This window comes from Apiospora aurea, assembly GCF_038362705.1.
Source record: "Apiospora aurea strain CBS 24483 chromosome Unknown utg000002l_segment0_segment0, whole genome shotgun sequence".
NCBI lineage: Eukaryota > Fungi > Ascomycota > Sordariomycetes > Amphisphaeriales > Apiosporaceae > Apiospora > Apiospora aurea.
In genome coordinates this window covers 168,217-185,232 of record NW_027117389.1, presented here as the reverse complement: position 1 = coordinate 185,232, position 17,016 = coordinate 168,217, and the positions used below count along the sequence as shown (strand labels likewise).

The 17,016-nt window shown below is 56.6% G+C and overlaps 6 protein-coding genes across 6 annotated transcripts; 3 read left to right on the top strand and 3 right to left on the bottom strand.

Moving 5' to 3' along the window:
* Positions 1-716: 716 nt before the first annotated feature.
* On the top strand, positions 717-1,966 carry PG986_002453 (uncharacterized protein; the record flags this gene model as incomplete). The annotated part of the gene is made up of 3 exons (XM_066838675.1): positions 717-743; positions 1,012-1,415; positions 1,468-1,966. 3 exons carry the CDS (start codon positions 717-719, stop codon positions 1,964-1,966), a joined length of 930 nt encoding a protein of 309 aa, XP_066703739.1.
* Positions 1,967-2,766: 800 nt separating this feature from the next.
* Positions 2,767-5,118, bottom strand: PG986_002452 (uncharacterized protein; the record flags this gene model as incomplete). Its single annotated transcript, XM_066838674.1, has 3 exons — positions 2,767-3,507; positions 3,584-3,620; positions 4,586-5,118. 3 exons carry the CDS (start codon positions 5,116-5,118, stop codon positions 2,767-2,769), a joined length of 1,311 nt encoding a protein of 436 aa, XP_066703738.1.
* A 530-nt stretch (positions 5,119-5,648) lies between these two features.
* PG986_002451 (uncharacterized protein) lies at positions 5,649-6,056 on the bottom strand (the record flags this gene model as incomplete). The annotated part of the gene is made up of 1 exon (XM_066838673.1): positions 5,649-6,056. The coding sequence occupies one exon, from the start codon at positions 6,054-6,056 to the stop codon at positions 5,649-5,651; it is 408 nt and encodes a 135-aa protein (XP_066703737.1).
* A 1,910-nt stretch (positions 6,057-7,966) lies between these two features.
* On the bottom strand, positions 7,967-9,224 carry PG986_002450 (glycoside hydrolase; the record flags this gene model as incomplete). Its single annotated transcript, XM_066838672.1, is given in 2 exon segments — positions 7,967-8,641; positions 8,661-9,224. The coding sequence occupies 2 exon segments, from the start codon at positions 9,222-9,224 to the stop codon at positions 7,967-7,969; spliced, it is 1,239 nt and encodes a 412-aa protein (XP_066703736.1).
* Positions 9,225-10,759: 1,535 nt separating this feature from the next.
* Positions 10,760-13,622, top strand: PG986_002449 (uncharacterized protein; the record flags this gene model as incomplete). The annotated part of the gene is made up of 5 exons (XM_066838671.1): positions 10,760-11,541; positions 11,835-12,315; positions 12,387-12,582; positions 12,848-13,017; positions 13,092-13,622. 5 exons carry the CDS (start codon positions 10,760-10,762, stop codon positions 13,620-13,622), a joined length of 2,160 nt encoding a protein of 719 aa, XP_066703735.1.
* Positions 13,623-14,945: 1,323 nt separating this feature from the next.
* On the top strand, positions 14,946-15,748 carry PG986_002448 (uncharacterized protein; the record flags this gene model as incomplete). The annotated part of the gene is made up of 3 exons (XM_066838670.1): positions 14,946-14,963; positions 15,139-15,304; positions 15,471-15,748. 3 exons carry the CDS (start codon positions 14,946-14,948, stop codon positions 15,746-15,748), a joined length of 462 nt encoding a protein of 153 aa, XP_066703734.1.
* Between the last annotated feature and the right edge of the window lie 1,268 nt (positions 15,749-17,016).

The window sequence follows — 17,016 nt, the reverse complement described above, 5'->3', positions numbered from 1 at the left end:
TGCGTATGCAAGGGGTGTTATCATACATCGCATTGCCTCCTTCTTAACCCCACAAACGACCAAATACCACATTTCCATTACCGAATTCGAGACCAGAGTAGGTTTTATCAAAATGTCTATGATTCATTCTTTGCCTCATTTCCTCCCATGGGATTTCTTCTCGGAGAGAAGTGTCCTGAGCGACCTCAAGCTACAGCTCTGCTACCCATTATGCCAAGACGTACCCGATCCGGAAAGACAACCGCGTCTGGAACCGTACATCGACTTGTTGCAGAGAATCCATATGCATTTGGCGCAATCAGCCACTACTATGTCACTACCTCGTGCCACTCTGTCGTGCCACCAGAGGAGCGTCTACTCCAGCACTGCGCCAATTGTTTGCACCCCTCCCTGTCCGTGGACGGCCCCGTCCCGATCCGGTAAACACACGTGCGTCGGCGTGACCCCCGACCGGGTCCCAGGTAAACCAAACGTAACGGATTGCGGTGTTACTGCCGAGGTTCCTCCCAGAAAAGGAAGAGCTAGTCTGGATTCCGCTTGGCATAACGGGGTCGCTGCGCCAGAAACCGGGCATAGGAAACGAGCTGAGGGGACCGGAGCCCCAGACCAACAGGCCATACCCCACGGAAACCCTCCCCACCCTCTCCAGAAGATGGGGATTCGGCAGTTGCTCACCGATGCCAGGCTCGCGACCAACATTCATTCAACCGGCTCCCATGACGTGCAGACTTCTCAGAGAGAGGGTTCGGGGTAACGAGTCGCGGGTTGGGGCACTGCATAAAAGGCGAGGATGGCCCGGCAGCCACGGGGGAACTCTTATTGTCATGAGCATGCCGCTTTAATATAGGCAAACTGCAGCGCGCAACTCTTCCCCCACGATGGCTACCCCGGCCCCTCTCCACCTCCTCGCCCTCCTCCTCTTCTCTTTCCTCGGCATCTCCCTTGCCTCCTCCTCTTCCTCCCTCTACCCCCGCGGACCGGCGATGCGCCACCGCCCGCTACGCGAAGAAGCCCCGCGTCTTCGTCGCGACCGACATCAGCAATGAGCCCGACGACCAGATATCCCTCGTGCGCCTCCTGACCTACGCCAACGAGCTGGACCTCCGGGGCCTCGCCGTCGTCACCTCGGTCTGGAAAAACGACTCGCTCGACACCGCGTCCGTCCACACCGTCCTCGACGCCTACGCCAACGTGACCGCCCTCCTGGACGCCAACGCCCCCGCGAGCGCGCCCTACCCCAGCGCCGACGCAACGGCCGCCTTCGTGCGCAAGCTGCGCGTGTACGCCATCTCGGACCAAGACGACGCCGGCGCCTGGCTGCGGGCCAACTACCCCGGTTTGTTCTACGTCGTCGCCCTACACGGCTTCAGCGAGTACACGCAGGCGTCCTGGAACAACGGCATCTCGGGCGAGGCGTACCGGCACTTCGACGCGGGCGGGCCCGACACGCCGCTCGTGATCAACGAGTGGCTCGAGCGGCACGTCCGGGTCGGGCCGCTGGGGAAGCACTATCCCAACTTCACCTTCATCATGGAGGGCGACACCCCCCTTCTGCTTCCCGCTGCTGAACAACGGGCTCGGGGACCCGGAGCACCCGGAATGGGGCAGCTGGGGCGGCCGCTTCCTGCGCATCTACGCTTCGGGGCGGTACCCGCTGTACAGCGACGCGTCGGACGTGGCCGTCGGCATCAGCGGCGAGATCTACCTCAGCGCGTTCGCGGGCATCTGGCGGTGGCGGCAGGCGTACCAGCACGACCTTGCCGCGCGCATGCAGTGGACCACCGCCGGCGACGCCGCGCAGAATAACCACGCGCCCGTCGCCGTGGTGAACGGCGCCTGCGGGCCCGACCCCGTGAAGCTGTCGTGCCAGCTCGGCGAGACTGTCGTCCTGGACGCGGCCTCGGGGAGTTGGGATTCTCGATGGCGACGAGCTGGCGTTCGACTGGTTCCCACTACCGCGAGGTGACCGAGAGGATGCAGGAAGGGGTCATCACCAAGGTGAGCGAGGACATTGCCATCAAGAAGCTCGACCAAAACCGGAGGCCTGGTCTCACTGGGAGCCGCTCAAGAACCAAGTAAGTAGTATTCTTTCGCAAAATCTCCTCAACTACGTTGCAGTAGACAGAACGATAATGCTAACTATGATCCAGACTATGCATATCATCCTTTCCGTCGTGGACAATAAGGAGAGGGGCTTGACAACCTACCGTCGCGTAATCCTTACACCGGAAGTGTGAGAGGGCGAGAGATAGAATAGACAATGATGAATACACATAATCGAGAACGGAAGCGTTACGTGTAGTCGTAGCAGACCAGCGGCTGGTTCAGCCTCGTTATTGTCCCAGAAGTGGTTGGACGAACCTGTCAACGGCATAACCTATCACATCTGTGGCATGGTTTGCTTTTGCCGGCTCATTGCTGATCACGCTATGCTCCATGCTCAACAAGACTCACTCTGTGTACACGTCAAGTAATAAATTCGCCGGTCCACGACGTCAATGTCGGTTGCTGCCGGTGAAAAGAACAAAAACAAACCCGACATGCGTAAGTTGGCGCAACACCACTTTCTAGCATTATCTAGCTTGGACCAGAGGTGTGGCCAAACAATGTATCAACCGGCGAGACCTCGCGAGACCCCTCGAGACCCCATCGAGACCCATCCTCGTGCTGTCCTTCGAGGCCGCGGTAGAAAGGAGTGAGTGATTAGTAGCTGATTCTCGCAGCAAGGAGAGTTTCACATCCTTTGTTCCCCGTAGGAAGAAATCCTCAAAAGGCCAACGGTTGTCTCACAAGCTCAATCATAATCCCTACTTGGACCCTCAGCTTGCGCCGTCGCTGCGTTGCGTGCCCTCCTTCTGCTTCCCTCGAGTTCGCCACGGCCCTCTGCTCCGTGTCGTCCCCATCCCCTATCTCGGAGGAGGCAGCAGAAGAAGAAGACGAAGTCGACGACATCATGAGCGCCCACTCCTCCCGCGCCTCCCTTGCCATCTTGCGCCCCCGCCTCAACTCGCAGGCCAAGCAATGCGCCTCGTTAGGATTGTCCCACATGGAGGCCTTCTCGAGGTGCTCCGGGGGCCCGTGTCTAAATAGCCACGTGCCGTTGGGGTCGAGCCGTGTCCAGAGGTCGTTGAGGCGTCCGAGCTCGCGGGGCTCGTCGTACGTCACCAGCTTCCGCAGAGGTCTCATGTACGATTCGTTTTGGTCGTTCCAGATCCGGTTGGTCAGTACCATTTCCATGAGGGCTGGCCCGCAGCAGTCGGCTACCGCAGAGTGCTGGTCTATCGTCATGTACACGCACGGGGCCTGCCCCTTGACAAGGATCAGGGTCTCGACGGCCTCCGAGGCGCGCAGCCAGGTGTAACGAGGAAGGTTGAACCCCTCGATGGCGAAATCATCGTAGTCGACCGCCACGGTCTTGCGGGACATCAGAAACTCGATATTTCTATCAATCACTTCCTCGTCAAAGGGGTCTTCCTCCCGGAGATAGAGGATGTCCGTGTCAGAGGCCTAGTATTTGAGATGGGGCTTGGTGCTGGGCGTCTGCGCCGGCCGCCAGTATGACCCTTGGGCCATAACAACGTACCAAGCCTCGGAGCAAGCCTTTGCGACCGCTGGCACGTCTCCGGAACCATTAAGCGGGCAACTAGAGGAGGGGTATCGTCGTAAGTCGATGATCCGACGCTCTCCCTCGGAAGCGAAATCCCATATCTTAAGCCGCAGCTCCGGAGGGAGCCGTGGGAAGTAGTGGAAGGTCTGCATGGACCCATTCTCCGAGCCAGCGAGGTTCAAAGGTATCCCATGGTAGATTTTGGGGACAAAGGTTTGCAGGATCGGTTGGACCAGACGACTTGGAATTTGAGCCTCGAATAAAATCTCCCGGACGATGCGTAGCCACGGTTCGAGTTGCTGTGGGGTGACAGAAAGATGACCAGCGTTGTAATCTTCCCTCGAAGGACCCTTTCTTTCGGGGAAGATCTGGGGATTTGGGAAAATCAGTTTTCGGGCGGTTGGACCTTTGAGATGTCGACAAATAGTGGCGTTGTCTGAATAAAGCCTATGCCCACTTGGCGACCCTTCGTCGACTGCATCGGGTGACGCATGGTGTTCTGTATCGGTATCAGAATCATGGTTCGCTGAATCGGTATCAGAATTTATTTCTTGGTGGTCGTGAGAGGCCATTTGGATTGGAGGGTGGAAGGAAGGCCGGGGCTGGTCGATGCAGAAACAAGCCTGACTGCTCCATTTTGGTTGCATCCACAGGCGGTGAGAGTGGATCCAGTAAGAATTAGCAGGGCCGTTAGGGAGTAGGCGGCACAAATCCCGGCGATTAGTGGCTGGCGGCTTTTCACCCTGAAGCAGAACCAACAAAGACTTCCACAGAAGAGCATCTCAAAAGAACATCTGCCTCGTCATTGCCCTTGATATGTACGTATGCTCAGATCTTCGACTCAAACCGCCCAGCTTCCGTCCCCAACCCAGCCACCCTGAACAAAACCCCCGCGCAGTGCCTCGTCCAAGCCCCCTGGCAATCTCATCCACCTCCCTGATCCCCGTCCGGCCCATCGTGTAACTCGGCCGGTCGTACTCGAACCAGACCCGGTCGCTGACCACTTCCCCTGTTGATGACGAGACGAGACACCCGCGTAGCAGCGCCACGCGGATCGGGGCGTACAGCGCCGTCTGGCCGCGGAGCCGCACCATCTGCGCCGCCTTGTGCGGGTTCCCGATCTCGTACTGCAGGGCCTCTCGGATGGCAGTGGTCGTGGCGGGATGAGGCTTGTTGCTACTACTGCTACTGCTACTGCTCCCGCCGGTTTCGTCGGCCTGGCCGGTAGTGGTGGTGGCGGCGGCGGCGGCGACTGCTGCTGTTGCCCGTAAGATGGGGCCGAAGTCGCGAGGCGGTGTGCCGAACCGATTCAGCGTGGGCAGCTCCCGCAGCGCCTCGCCGGCAGAGACGAGGTCGCCGGCATCGAGCTGACGCTGGTAGGTGCGGTCCAGCAGTGGTACCGCGGCATCCAGGCCGGCTTTGGTTTCGGCAAAGGAGCGGCGGCAGGGTATGGTGCAGTGCCCCGTAGGGGTTGTCAGGGAGGAAACATACTGGCGGTGACGATCTTTCATGGTGTTCGTTCTCGAGGATCAAGAGGCAGGAACGGCTTTGGGTTCGTAGTTCGTCGGACTCAAGTGAAGAAAGTGGGCGGGGTTGTGTGGGTGGCTTGCAGGGTGATTGGCCCAAATCGAATCACAAATAAATTGTCTTACGCAGTGTGACTTGCCAACAAGACCCGGCACATTGGATTGCTGAAGCATGATCAAGACGATTGGGGAATGTCTGCGATTATAAGCATGAGCTCATGCCTCTGCAGATATGCAAAGCTTACGAAAATCCATCGAAAGGTTCGAGCTCCTTCCGTTGCTTGTACCCTTTCCCATGATCGCCTCCCCAGGCAAGCACCTTGTTTGGAATACGTGGCTCGTAACGTCACTTCCATGCGGTGTTGCAGCCCGTGCCTTCCTGTTGCCAAAGGTGGGATAGCATGATCTTTGCGATGGAACGACCACCAGCCATGAGCTTCGTCGGGATTTCTTATCATATCACGTCATCCCTTAAGAAGGCGTAGCGTGTTACGAGTTGTTGTTATTCGCGGTACTCAAAGATGCAATGCTGTAGACTTGTTCAAAGGCATCCGCTGGAGCCACAAGGTCTTCAAGTTGGGGGAGACCTTGCTTTCAAATAACTCTGCAAAGGAGCGCTGCGAAGGTAGGAAAATGGGCGACTCGAGGCTCCCAAGACGTGTTGCGAATCCTGCTTCCAGAAGGTGTCCTCGAGGCCCGGCGAACTCGTTGGTCGTTATGATGTATGCCAAAGTGCCGCGGAAGATCCAGAAACTTTTCACTTGCGCATGTGCGAGAGCCATGACGCTCATAGCGATGGGGTACGGATTGGTGGCTCGAGACCAGAGTCGCCTCGACACTAGATGATCGATACTTTCGGGACCGACGTTGCTTCTTGAGGCTGCGACGGCTTTGGCTTCGATGTTGATTCTTTCCAGCTTCATACCTGACAATTTGGTTGGAATTCCAATGAGTTGCTGATACATTACAGCTCCACCGAGGCTGCTTCCTCTTTCATATCCACATGACCGAAGACCCAAATCCGGGTCCCTTTTACTATAGTGATGTAGCCTAGCTGTAGGGTCGAGTGCTTATGCACGACGTTCTCCTTCGGAGTGGCCCTCGTAGTTCTTTTTGAGATAGCAGAGGTAGACGAAGATGAGTATCCGGACACCGCAGCAGATCTCTAGCTAGAGCGATCGAGTCAAGCTAATACTGGACTGCTTTCCCCGGTGATTATGATGTAGAGGCCCGGCATGGATGTAAGAACCCGTCCCTACTCCTCACATCTTCTCGAATCTGGAACGAACGGATAACTACATGAGGAGAATCCCAGAACCAAGTCTTCCAACACGAATATTGCCTATCAAATTACAAACACCCGCGCATCAGCAGGACGTCTAGTCAAAGAGAATAACCACACACCAACGAACGCGTGGTCGACGCGCTCTTCAGGATGTACTCTGACGCCTAGGTTCTCGGGGGCTTTCCCGGTGGCGTCCAGATTGCTTAATGTAACGTGCAGTTCTATAGCAATCCGACCTGCGGCGTCATAAGGAGCTTGAACAGGGCGGGAAGTGGATATTTGTAGGGCCAGAGTCAAGCGAAGTTTTGGAACAAGAGAGGATGCTAAAACAAATCCTGTTGAACATTTCCTCCTTGACGGCATGCAAAGGAGAGTATGTAACAGAGTCTTCCTCCATACCAACTATCGTGTGTTTGGTTGGAGTTGCTGAGAAAAGACGGGGGACGTTCGTTCCAACCGTTCCAACAGGAGGAGGTAAGTCGGCCCCACTGCAGTGGTAGTCTTCCTGCTGTAGCCAAACAGTTGTCTTGCGGGGCAACCCTAGCCCTTATATGTATTAGTATAAATGGGCAATTCCACAAGTAACTAGGCGCTTTGGCGGAGTGGTTAACGCGATGCCCTGCTATGTGTGAGCATAACAGGCTAGGCATTTCCTTCGGGAGCGCAGGTTCGAATCCTGCAGGCGTCGATTTTCTTTTTCCTTTTCCGTGATAGTCGACCAAACGTCATATATTGCTTTTTTTGTTGTTGCATTCAGCGTGCATGCAAATCTAGTGTTCCTCGTTACGAGCTGGGCAGAGTTGATTGAATATCCGCGATCCAATTCCAATTGATCCTCATTGCTACCCACCCACCCTTTTCGTTTTCGTATTTCTGTCCTCGTCGGTCGGTGACTACTTTGCGAATAGCGCCACGGCTATGCCCGTCTAGGGACTCTCATCATCAGCCGCCGGAGAAACACTTGCTCAATAGGAAAGACGAGGAGGGTTGTCGTCAAGGTGGTCACTTGATACACTTTTCGGTGGAAACCTTGGTGCATCGAAACATCGATGCGCACTCTGTCCAAGATTGCTTGCACATAGCGACCCGGCACACCACCTCTGAGTGCCACTCCATTTGACGAAATGCGAAGAGTGAGAGCGAACAGTATCTCCCTAGGCTGTTTTATTTATCTATCACGTTTATGGCAGGCACCCATGGCCACTGACAAGACATCATTTAGGAGAAAGAGCAGGGAACGAGCACAATCGAGACGCGTCAGCGTGGTCAGAAAGCCTGCTTAGGAATGTGTTGAAAACATCAAGTTTTTATGTACTCAGTGTAGAATCGTATGTGGATATGTACAGGTAGAATATATTTGATCAAAAAGCCAAGAGGATCTTTCCATCATCTCTCGGAAAATGCGCCTGCATGCATTCGTTGGCTGCCCGCGCACGTGTCTCAGTCACAGACGGGGCCGGCTCAACCTCCGCATCACGCCAGAATAGAGAAAGGTAAAGCACCCTAAGCAAAGTAAGGTGGGAGGAAGGAAGCTGGGTAGCATCCCCTTTAGTTGACGCACTGGCTGTACCAGTCGTTCATCTTCGTGCACTTGCCCTCGGCGCAGGTGCTGGGGCCGGTGAAGCCGATGCCACCGCACTGGCCGTAGAGGGCGGCACCCTGGCTGCTACCGGCGTCGCCGCCAGCAGTGGGAGCGGTGGGAGCGGGGGCGGCGGAGGAGGTGCGGGTGATCATGGTGGTAGGGACGGGAGCGGGAGCGGGAGCGGGAGCAGAGGAAGCGGCGGGGGCCTCGGGCTCGCAAGAGTCATCATCGCCATCCTCGCCATCCTCCTCGTCATCCTCCTCGTCGTCACCCTCGGCCTCGCAGGCATCGTCTTCACCCTCGGCCTCGTCGTCGTCGTCACCCTCGGCCTCGCAGGCGTCGTCGTCATCCTCAGCAGCGGCCTGAGTGGGAGCAGGGGCGGCCGGGGCGGCGGAAGAGGCCGGGGCAGAAGCGGCCGGGGCCTTGGAGGCAGCCGGGGCGGAAGCCGAGGCAGCAGGAGCAGCGGGGCTGGAGCCACCGGTCGAAGCGGCACCGAACAGCTTGGGGCCGGGGATGGGGTAGCTCTTGATGGTGGTGTAGGGGTTGAAGAGGATGCCGGGGTCCTTGGCGTCGTACAGGTCGGTGCCCAGAGTGCCCTCGGGCAGCTCGGTGCCGGAGCCGGTGACGGCGATGTTCACGCACTGGGGGGTAGTTCTGTGCGCCGTTCAGCTGGCCGCCGGCGTGGAGGGCGATGATCTCGTTGCGGAAGACGTAGTTGCCGGCCTTGAGGTTGGCGGGGACCTTGGTGGTCCAGACGCCGTTGTCGGCGACGAGCTTGTCGGCGCCCCATTTGCCGTCCTTGTAGCCGGCCTCGTCGATCTTGACCCATTTCAGGGCCGAGGGGTCGACCTTGGAGCAGTCGTCGCCGCAGTCGGCCACGTAGGTCAGGACGGGGCCGATGTTGTGCGGCCAGTTGGGCCACTCGAAGCTGACCTCGCCGCCGGCCTTGACGGAGCTGGTGAGGGCGCCGGGTTTGGCCTTCTTGTGGCAGTTGATGTCCGAGGTCTTGTACATGGTCGGGTCGACGAAGCCGTTGTCGAGGTTCTCGGTCGACCAGGCCGCCACCTTGGGCGCCTCGCCGCCGTTCTTGGTCTGGTAGTAGTAGTCCATCAGGTAGCCCTGCTGCTTCTTGCCGTCGGTGCTGAAGCTGACGACGTTGCCGTGGGCCAGGGCCGTGGCGGCGAAGGCGCCGACGGCGGCGAGGGTGAACTTGGTAGAAGACATGTTTGATGTTGTTGGTTTATCTGAAGAGATTCGTGGGGTCGGGGATTGGCAAGGGAGGAGAAAGCTTGGCTTTGTTGATCAAATGAATCGGTATATAGGTTCGGATGAAATGAACGTCCCGGCTTCACGCAGTGAAGTTGACTTGCTGGTAAAGAATGTAAAGGGTGGAAAAGGTCAGAAGCCTAGGGAAGAAAAGAGTGTGGATGCGAACTACAACTGAGCGTGATGAAGCAAAAGAGAGAGAGAAAAAAAGATCCCATACTGACGGACGGCCTCGTCGTATTTATGCATGTTCTTGCCGCCTCCCATCGGTCTCCCATCGGTCTCCCATCAGTCTCCCATCCACCACCTGCCCCGTTCCTACCCAGCAGAGCCTCACGAGCTCGAGATTCAGGAGCAAACGTCCATGGGCCCAGCCAGTCGGCTTACACGGTTGGCGGCAGTGGGCCCGGCGACTGTGGAAAAATCATCGTGGAAAGCCATCAATCTGCAACACGGCCCCCAGCGGTGTGGTTGTCATGAACCCCTGCGATGCGTTCCCGTTGCGGGAATCATTCCATATGAGATGTTCAAGGACCAGGGCTCGTCTGCTCGTGGCCACCGTTGAAGAGCTCTCTGGTCAGACCTGCCAGTCTTGTCAGTCCAGGAACGCTTCTCTTTGACAGGTGGAATGGTGGGAAATCGGCCCAAGATGAAACAGGGACCCTGGTCCAAACAGGAACCCTGGTCTGATCTCGGCGCCTGCCCCCGGTTGACGTTGAAGATCCACCACGCCATCCCCTGCAGGTGATCTCGACACCCCCTGAAAGGCCGTACATACTACTATCTTCGGACGAAAAAGCTCCTGCTCTCCTGCCAAGACGTTTCTGTTAAAGAGGAGCCAAGGGAAGAAAAAGGCACAGTTGAGCCGAGGGTGACGACAAAGCACGGGCGCTTCCTTCGGCTGGCGCTTCCCTGCCTTCCCTGCCCAAACGGTTGGGACAGCTCTTTAGTGGTCTCTTTAGTGGTCTCTGTAGTGGCCTCTTTGGTGAGCCGACCCCCACTAATCACCGAAAATTCAAGGGAGACAGGAGCGCTGTGGACATGCCAAGGCCCCTCAATCGCTGTCTCAATCAATCACGGCCCAACCGCCAGTTCCAACATCTTGGGATCTTACCTTGGCAACTTGGGAGAACTGGATGAGCAACGTCTGGGATGGCGCACATCTCGCGATCGATGCAATCGTTGTTTACGAAGAACGTGCGTGTCTGCTACTTTTTCTTGAGTATTGTCTACGCTTTACCACCGACGCCGCTTCAATGATGCACCGGATCCTTCAGTCGTGCCGCATGCACTGCCCGCGCCCGTGTCCCCGTTGAGTCACTCGGTCAAGGCAATTCCTCCGGATCACTTTTCTGGCCCAGGGCTGCGATGGTATATCTTGACACGAATTTTCCGCCACTCATAGATCCCAATCCCGGATAATTCCAGTTTGCTCAGATTGCAGTATCCGACCGTGCAGCCCGCCATCGCGATTCACCGTAACCTCCACAGCAATGTCGCAACCTAACCCGAACCCGTCTTGGGCCAGCCTTCTCCAGCGGCCCTCGCCTTCCATTTCCTCTGCCCCCTCCCCCCAACGCTCGGAACCTCCCGTCAGCAGCGCTAGCAGTAACAGAACTGACAGTGGTTCAGCCACAAACCACCCGCCCCCACTTCCCGGGGTGGACGTTGCCAGCAACAACAAGCATTTCGAGGCTGCAGCAGGCCAATCTCCGGCCAGGCCGTCGCCGCGGGTCGCCATGGTCAGTGGGCACATGGACCTCACCCCCGACGAGTTCGCCGGGGCGTACCACGCGCCGCTCGACGAGGCGCTCGCGCGAGGCGACGCCTTTGTTATGGGCGATGCCAAGGGCGTCGACGAGACGGCCCTCGAATACATCCTGGCCAAGGGAGGCGCGTCCGCGGCCGGTCGCGTCACCGTGTATGCTTCTCGGCCGGCCAACGTCGACAAGCTGCAGCGGTTGGGCGTCCATGTGGTCTTGGCCGAGATGCATTCGGATTTAGCAGCGGGCGACGGCGCCGCCTCTTCCTCCTCACGAGGCCGTCGCGGCCGTGGGCAGGGTCGAGGAGGTGGAAGAGGAGGAGGAAGACAGAGACACCTGCGGCGCGATGAGATGATGACCGAGAAGAGCGACTACGACATCCTGTATGTGCGGTCTGAGGCCGAGTCGCGCGCGCTCTACGGGGACAAGTACCGTCCCAGAGTCTCAGCTACCGAGTTGAATAGGCAGCGGCGGGCGGCGGTGTCGGCGAAGCAGGGAAGGGACAGTGGAATGTAAATTCGATCTCCAGACGGTTCGCATATCGGCAGCCGAACTATGGACAAAGCGCCCGGATCTGGGAAGCGTGGCATCGCCCTTGTCATACTGCCTGGGCACAATGAACAATTGCACCACTGCATCCGTAGAACAATGGGATTTTATCCTGTTGAGATCACCAGACCTCCCCTCCCGCCTTTGCGACGGTCGTTTCCTTTCCTTACCAGTATAGCTCTTGCACTTCTTTTCGGCCCCCTATTCCCTTCAAGCGAGGCCCTTGTCCGTCCGGTGCTCGCCTTTTCATCCCAAGCAACGATAGCGCCGCCGACGCCGAAGCCAAAACTCCGCCACCGATGGCGCTAGATGAGCTTCTTAGTTGGCCGAGGCCTCTCTCCAAAAGAAAGAAGCGGTACTTTACGCCCGAGTCCGACGAAGACGATGAATTCGTACTGTTGGACCCCAAGCGCCAAAAGACGGGGCCGGATGTTGACGTCTTTGACGACGACGACGACGACGACGACGTTTTTGGACAAGGGGGCGACTTGGACGACGAATTCGAAGGAATCGATTCTATACCCGACGAAACAGACAAGATCCAAAAACGCCTGAAAGAGAGTTTCGGTAACCCGTGCGGCGACTTCACGTTTCAGCGCGTGATCGGCAGCGGCAGCAACGGCGTCGCCGTCCTCATTCACGATAATCGGGTCTATCCGCCGAAACGACTCATTCTCAAGCGCGCCCTTCGCGAAGACGACTTCTTCCAAATGGAGCAGGAACTTCGGACTCTAAAGGTAATAACGACAAAGTTATTATTACTTGTATAATAAGTTGGTGATAATACGTGGCTAACGGTATCATGTAGTTGTTTCGAGGGGCGGCGCATATCGTACAGATGGTCGGCAGTCGTGACTTACGCACCTTCGAGGATGCCGACCTGGCAGGACCGGCCATCGTGATGGAATACTTGGAGAACGGATCGTTCAACAGATTTTTGGAAAAGCATAATGCGATGGAAGGGCGGGTGCCGAACCGCGTGCTCTGGAGCATCATGTTATGTCGTACGTACCGTGCCCTTTGCTTCCCTTGGCTATTGCCCCCAAGGAAAGACCTCGCTGACCCAGATTCAACTTGCCGACAACGACCAGTCATCAGGGCTTGTGTCGGCATGACGTGGCCTCCGAGAGGCTCGAGAGCGTCCCGCTGAAAGGCGAGCCTACTCCTTGGGCCCATAACGACCTGCACCTAGAGAACAGTAAGATCCCCCTAGATACGGTAACCCCTAGTATACTATAAGGCCCCATACGCTAATAATAAAACATGTAGTCATGTTTGGAGACATAGAGCCCGGATCGACAGAACACGCTTTAGTTCCGCGGGTGAAGCTGATAGATTTCGGTACAGCTACGCCTAACCCGGTTCAGGGGATACTAGATGATACAGATAACATGAACCCAAACCAAGGCGACCATTCTAATGTGAACAAATGTGCGGAAGTAGGTGCTCTATCTCTCTCTCTCTCCGAGATTATGCGCTCTTTACTGACAAGTACTTCTTTCTTTCCCAATAGGCCGTAATGCGCCTCATCACCCGCCGGAACGGCCGCCTGCCCACCTACAAGGAGAAACCCGCATCGTACTCGGGCGTCCCGACGGACGCGACCCTGCTGTGGCCCGACGTCGAGACCGACACCGACGAGACCTACCCCTGGCTCGACCGCGGCCTGCGCCGCCTCCTCGGCCGCATGATGGCCCGCAACTACAAGGACTGCCCCCTGCTCGAAGACATCCTGCGGGAAGCGTCCCTCGCCGTCCGGCGCGGGGCGCGCGACTACCCCGGGCACGAGGCCGAGGAGTCGGACGAGGCGTGCGGACGGTTCATCAAGCAGTGCTTCTACGACGCGCACCCGGGAGCGGGGGCGGGCGGGGGCGACGACGACGATGACGTCTTCTTTGACGCCGGGGAAGGGTGGGGCCGATGGGACCGGGAGGTTACGCCGGACGTGATGGGCACGGGGGAGGAGCAGACGGGCGGGGGCGCGAGTACGCCCCCTTTTTGGTCCCCTATCAGTCCTCCCAAGACTGGACGGCCGTCATCTTAGGCGACTGCAGAAACATGACCGCAGGGAGACGGTGTGGAAAGCAGGGCGGCTGATGTTTTATTCAACGGCGTTACATATTTTCGTCTTGTAAATATTAGGATCTTATCTTCCCATTGTATCGTGTTGAAGACAGGGGAAGCACTTGCGTATATGGGTCGGGTAGATACGAAACCAGGGTCAAGGTCTGTAGGAATAGAAGCACGACAATCCAATTCGTTAGGTATCAATCATGGCTGATCTGAACTCTTGTCCATTTATTCATTTTTGACCGCCCCCCCAATAGGCAAGCAATGACTGAATAACAAGCACCGGCAGCAGGATGGGCAGCTGTAGTATGTCATAAATTTCCGCGTTTGGATATCCCGAATAGTCCAAGCGAGTTTCCCTTGGTCTACCGCAATCGTGCTTTCTTTTGATTCTATCTCCATCATCTCATGCCGAGGTTGGGCAAACTCACTGATCCAGGGGTGCAAAGGGCTGGACCCCGAATTGGAAGCCATAGCCACGTGGGTCGTTTTTTTTTTTTTTTTTTTGCAGCAGCTCCAACCAGAGCCCCTGACTATGACCCAATACACCCGCCTCCGCATGGTGAGCTGTCAGAGACCAAACTTTCGGTTGGGATGTTTTAGCCGACGGCGTTTCATTTCGAGGCCAGAACCTTGGCAAGCGCGGCTGGTCCCCGATCTGAGTCGCTTGCGTCCGCCCCGCTCCCGCTCCAAGGCAGACTGCGGAAGCAGTATAGACACGCAAATCATCCTGCAAATGTTTTGTTTTGCCGACTGGGCAGATGAGCAATATGGGTGGGGAACCTACCCTGTGATTATACGAAGGGCGGGTAACGATGCCAATGTCACAATTACAGGGCGATGACAGGTTGCTTTGGCTTGTTAGCAGGGGGTTTTGAGTAACTGCACAGCTATATGAGAGTGGACCCTGTTTGCGATCCGACAGCTGTCAAACAAACTGTATACTTACCTAATATTGAGACAGGAATGTTTAGTCGATTTGGGAAACCTTACTAACCAGTAGTGCATACCATCATGCTCTTGCCATGATAGCCTCAAATCACTATAACAGATCAGCACGATTCCAGGCGATGACGCGTTACACAATAATCAGTATAGTTTGCATACGTTTCTCTTTCTGCGATGACAACGAATGATGATATGCGTCAGTAGATGCCGACTGAGACCAACCTCCGCTCCGCATTCCTGGGCGGAGAGGGAATAGCCACTTGGACACCAAGACCAGGATACTACTACCTTGGGGATCGCTGCATAGCGCGGCTAATATGGGAATGGTGTCGATACGCACTGCTAGTTCATGAGAAAGGGAAACAGAGTAGGATAAATACCCAAGCCGGAGACCAACCTTGGAGCGAGTCAGTATCACCCGCATCTTTCTCATCATCAAACAACAAGTCCCCAAACAACTTACCGTCCACGCAAACCATGAAGCTGATTCTTTTCACCTCGATCCTGGCAGCGTGCAATGCCCTAGCCGCTCCCCAAGCTAGCTGCGACAGGAGCAAGCAGCCTCGACCAACGATGTCAGGGGCGCCATTCGGGACTGGCTGGCCGACGTCAACGCCGTCAACTCCTTCGTCGATAAGGCGCCCAACGTTTCCTCGAGCCAGGCTTCCCAGGCTTTGCAGTTCGCCCAGCGAGAGCCGGGCGATCTGAGTAAGTAGTCTTATAAGCCAATAAGCAACGTTTTCCCCTATCTTTTTTCTTCTTCTTTCTCTCTTCTTGCAGATTCAGTTTTCGCACATCTGACTCTGGTACCCTACCCTTATCGGAACCCTCCAATTTGTCAGTAGTAGATAATTTGAACTGACCATGGGAACAGTGGTCCTGAGCCGCATCTGCGGCGTCTCCGGCCGCTACACCGCCGCCGTCGCGGACCTGAACAACGTCTTCGGCGGCGTCCTGACCAACCTGCAGTCCATCGTCAACAACCCCAAGACGGCGCCCACGGCGGTGGCCAACATCAACAAGATCCGCTGCTGCAACGTCCTGCCGGACCTCGACGTGCTCTGGCGCGAGGCCGCCCAGAGATACCGCATCCAGGGGCAGGTGCAGACCACCGTGCCGCGGCCCCGGGCTTGCGCGTCGGCCAAGTGCTGAGCGAGCCGAGAGCCGAGACCCGGAGGCCTCGCTCGCTTTCGCTGATACCTCTCTGCTTCCGTCGTCGTCGCCGCCGTCATAATCTTGGATATATCTCGGAAGCGTCAGGACTCTGGGTTGGGTTTGGAATTTTGCTTCGTTCCCGTGGGGGTTGACGGGTGCTGCAAAGTTGAGAAACCTTCCAATGCATACCTGCACGGGGTTTTGCCATCATTAAGGTTTCGAATCTGGCATGGTGGTTGGTGCGCTATTAGCAGATTAGCTCCAGGCCAGACCAGGTCCTTTCTGTTCTGCATGTTGGTCTTTCTGAATCTGGGTTCATTAGCTGGGTATCATTGTCAGGACGCTCGTTTACACCGCATTTTCCGTCGGATGCGAGGGAGAGAGAAAGGGAATAATATAATATTCAATCCCGATTTCGTATTTGGTCTCCCGAATGCGCGATGGCAAAGTGAAATCGATGATCTCATGCGAAGCCGCCCGTCATCCTTTCTTGGGGCTGGGAAATGACGTCGAGGGAGTGAAGCTGCACATGGCAAGAAGACGCAATCATCATATGGGCGTCTGTGACTGTGACACCACGTGGAGAAAAAGAGGGAGAGACGGCGCCAATAAACCGAATCTCGGCTGTCTATTGACGATTGGTGCTCCATGGCGATATCATAGGCTCGGCAAAGGCAATTGCGGCTTCTAGAAGCCTATCGGATGAAGTGCAGGCTCGTGACGGGCCTCGCGGTGTCGCGGGTGCTTGGGTTGGGCATCACTTTTGGTGGGTGTAGGTAGGACTGCGGGTAGGTAACCCAGAAAGTCGTGGGGAGAAAAAGGGGGGCGTACCGCTCTCATCAACTCGTCGGTTGGTTCGCTTGCACCTGTCCACGCACGGTGTGCCAGTTGCTTCTTTTTTGTTAGGCACGAAGCTGTTGCATCGCTAAGGAGAGTGTCTGCAGATCTTGGGCGAGGACAATGTAGATCTAGATCACGAGCAAATGCCGGAGATGCAAAAGGATCATGATCAAAAAACCCTTGGCTGGCTGCGGACGGGCGGCCGTCGACTCGTCGTAGCCTGGGCGTGGGGGAGAGTCATTCATGTGGTGGCAGCGCAACCCGCCGTTCCTTTGGGCGGTTCTTCCATTACCCCGCAAAGCTTGTAGTCTGGCACCCCTCGCAAACCCAAGAAAAACGGATCAGACGACAGGGCATGTCATCCTGCAGGCCAGATGGGATGGGCGACTCTTTGTGTCGCAGGCGCTGTTAGTGGTAAAACGGTC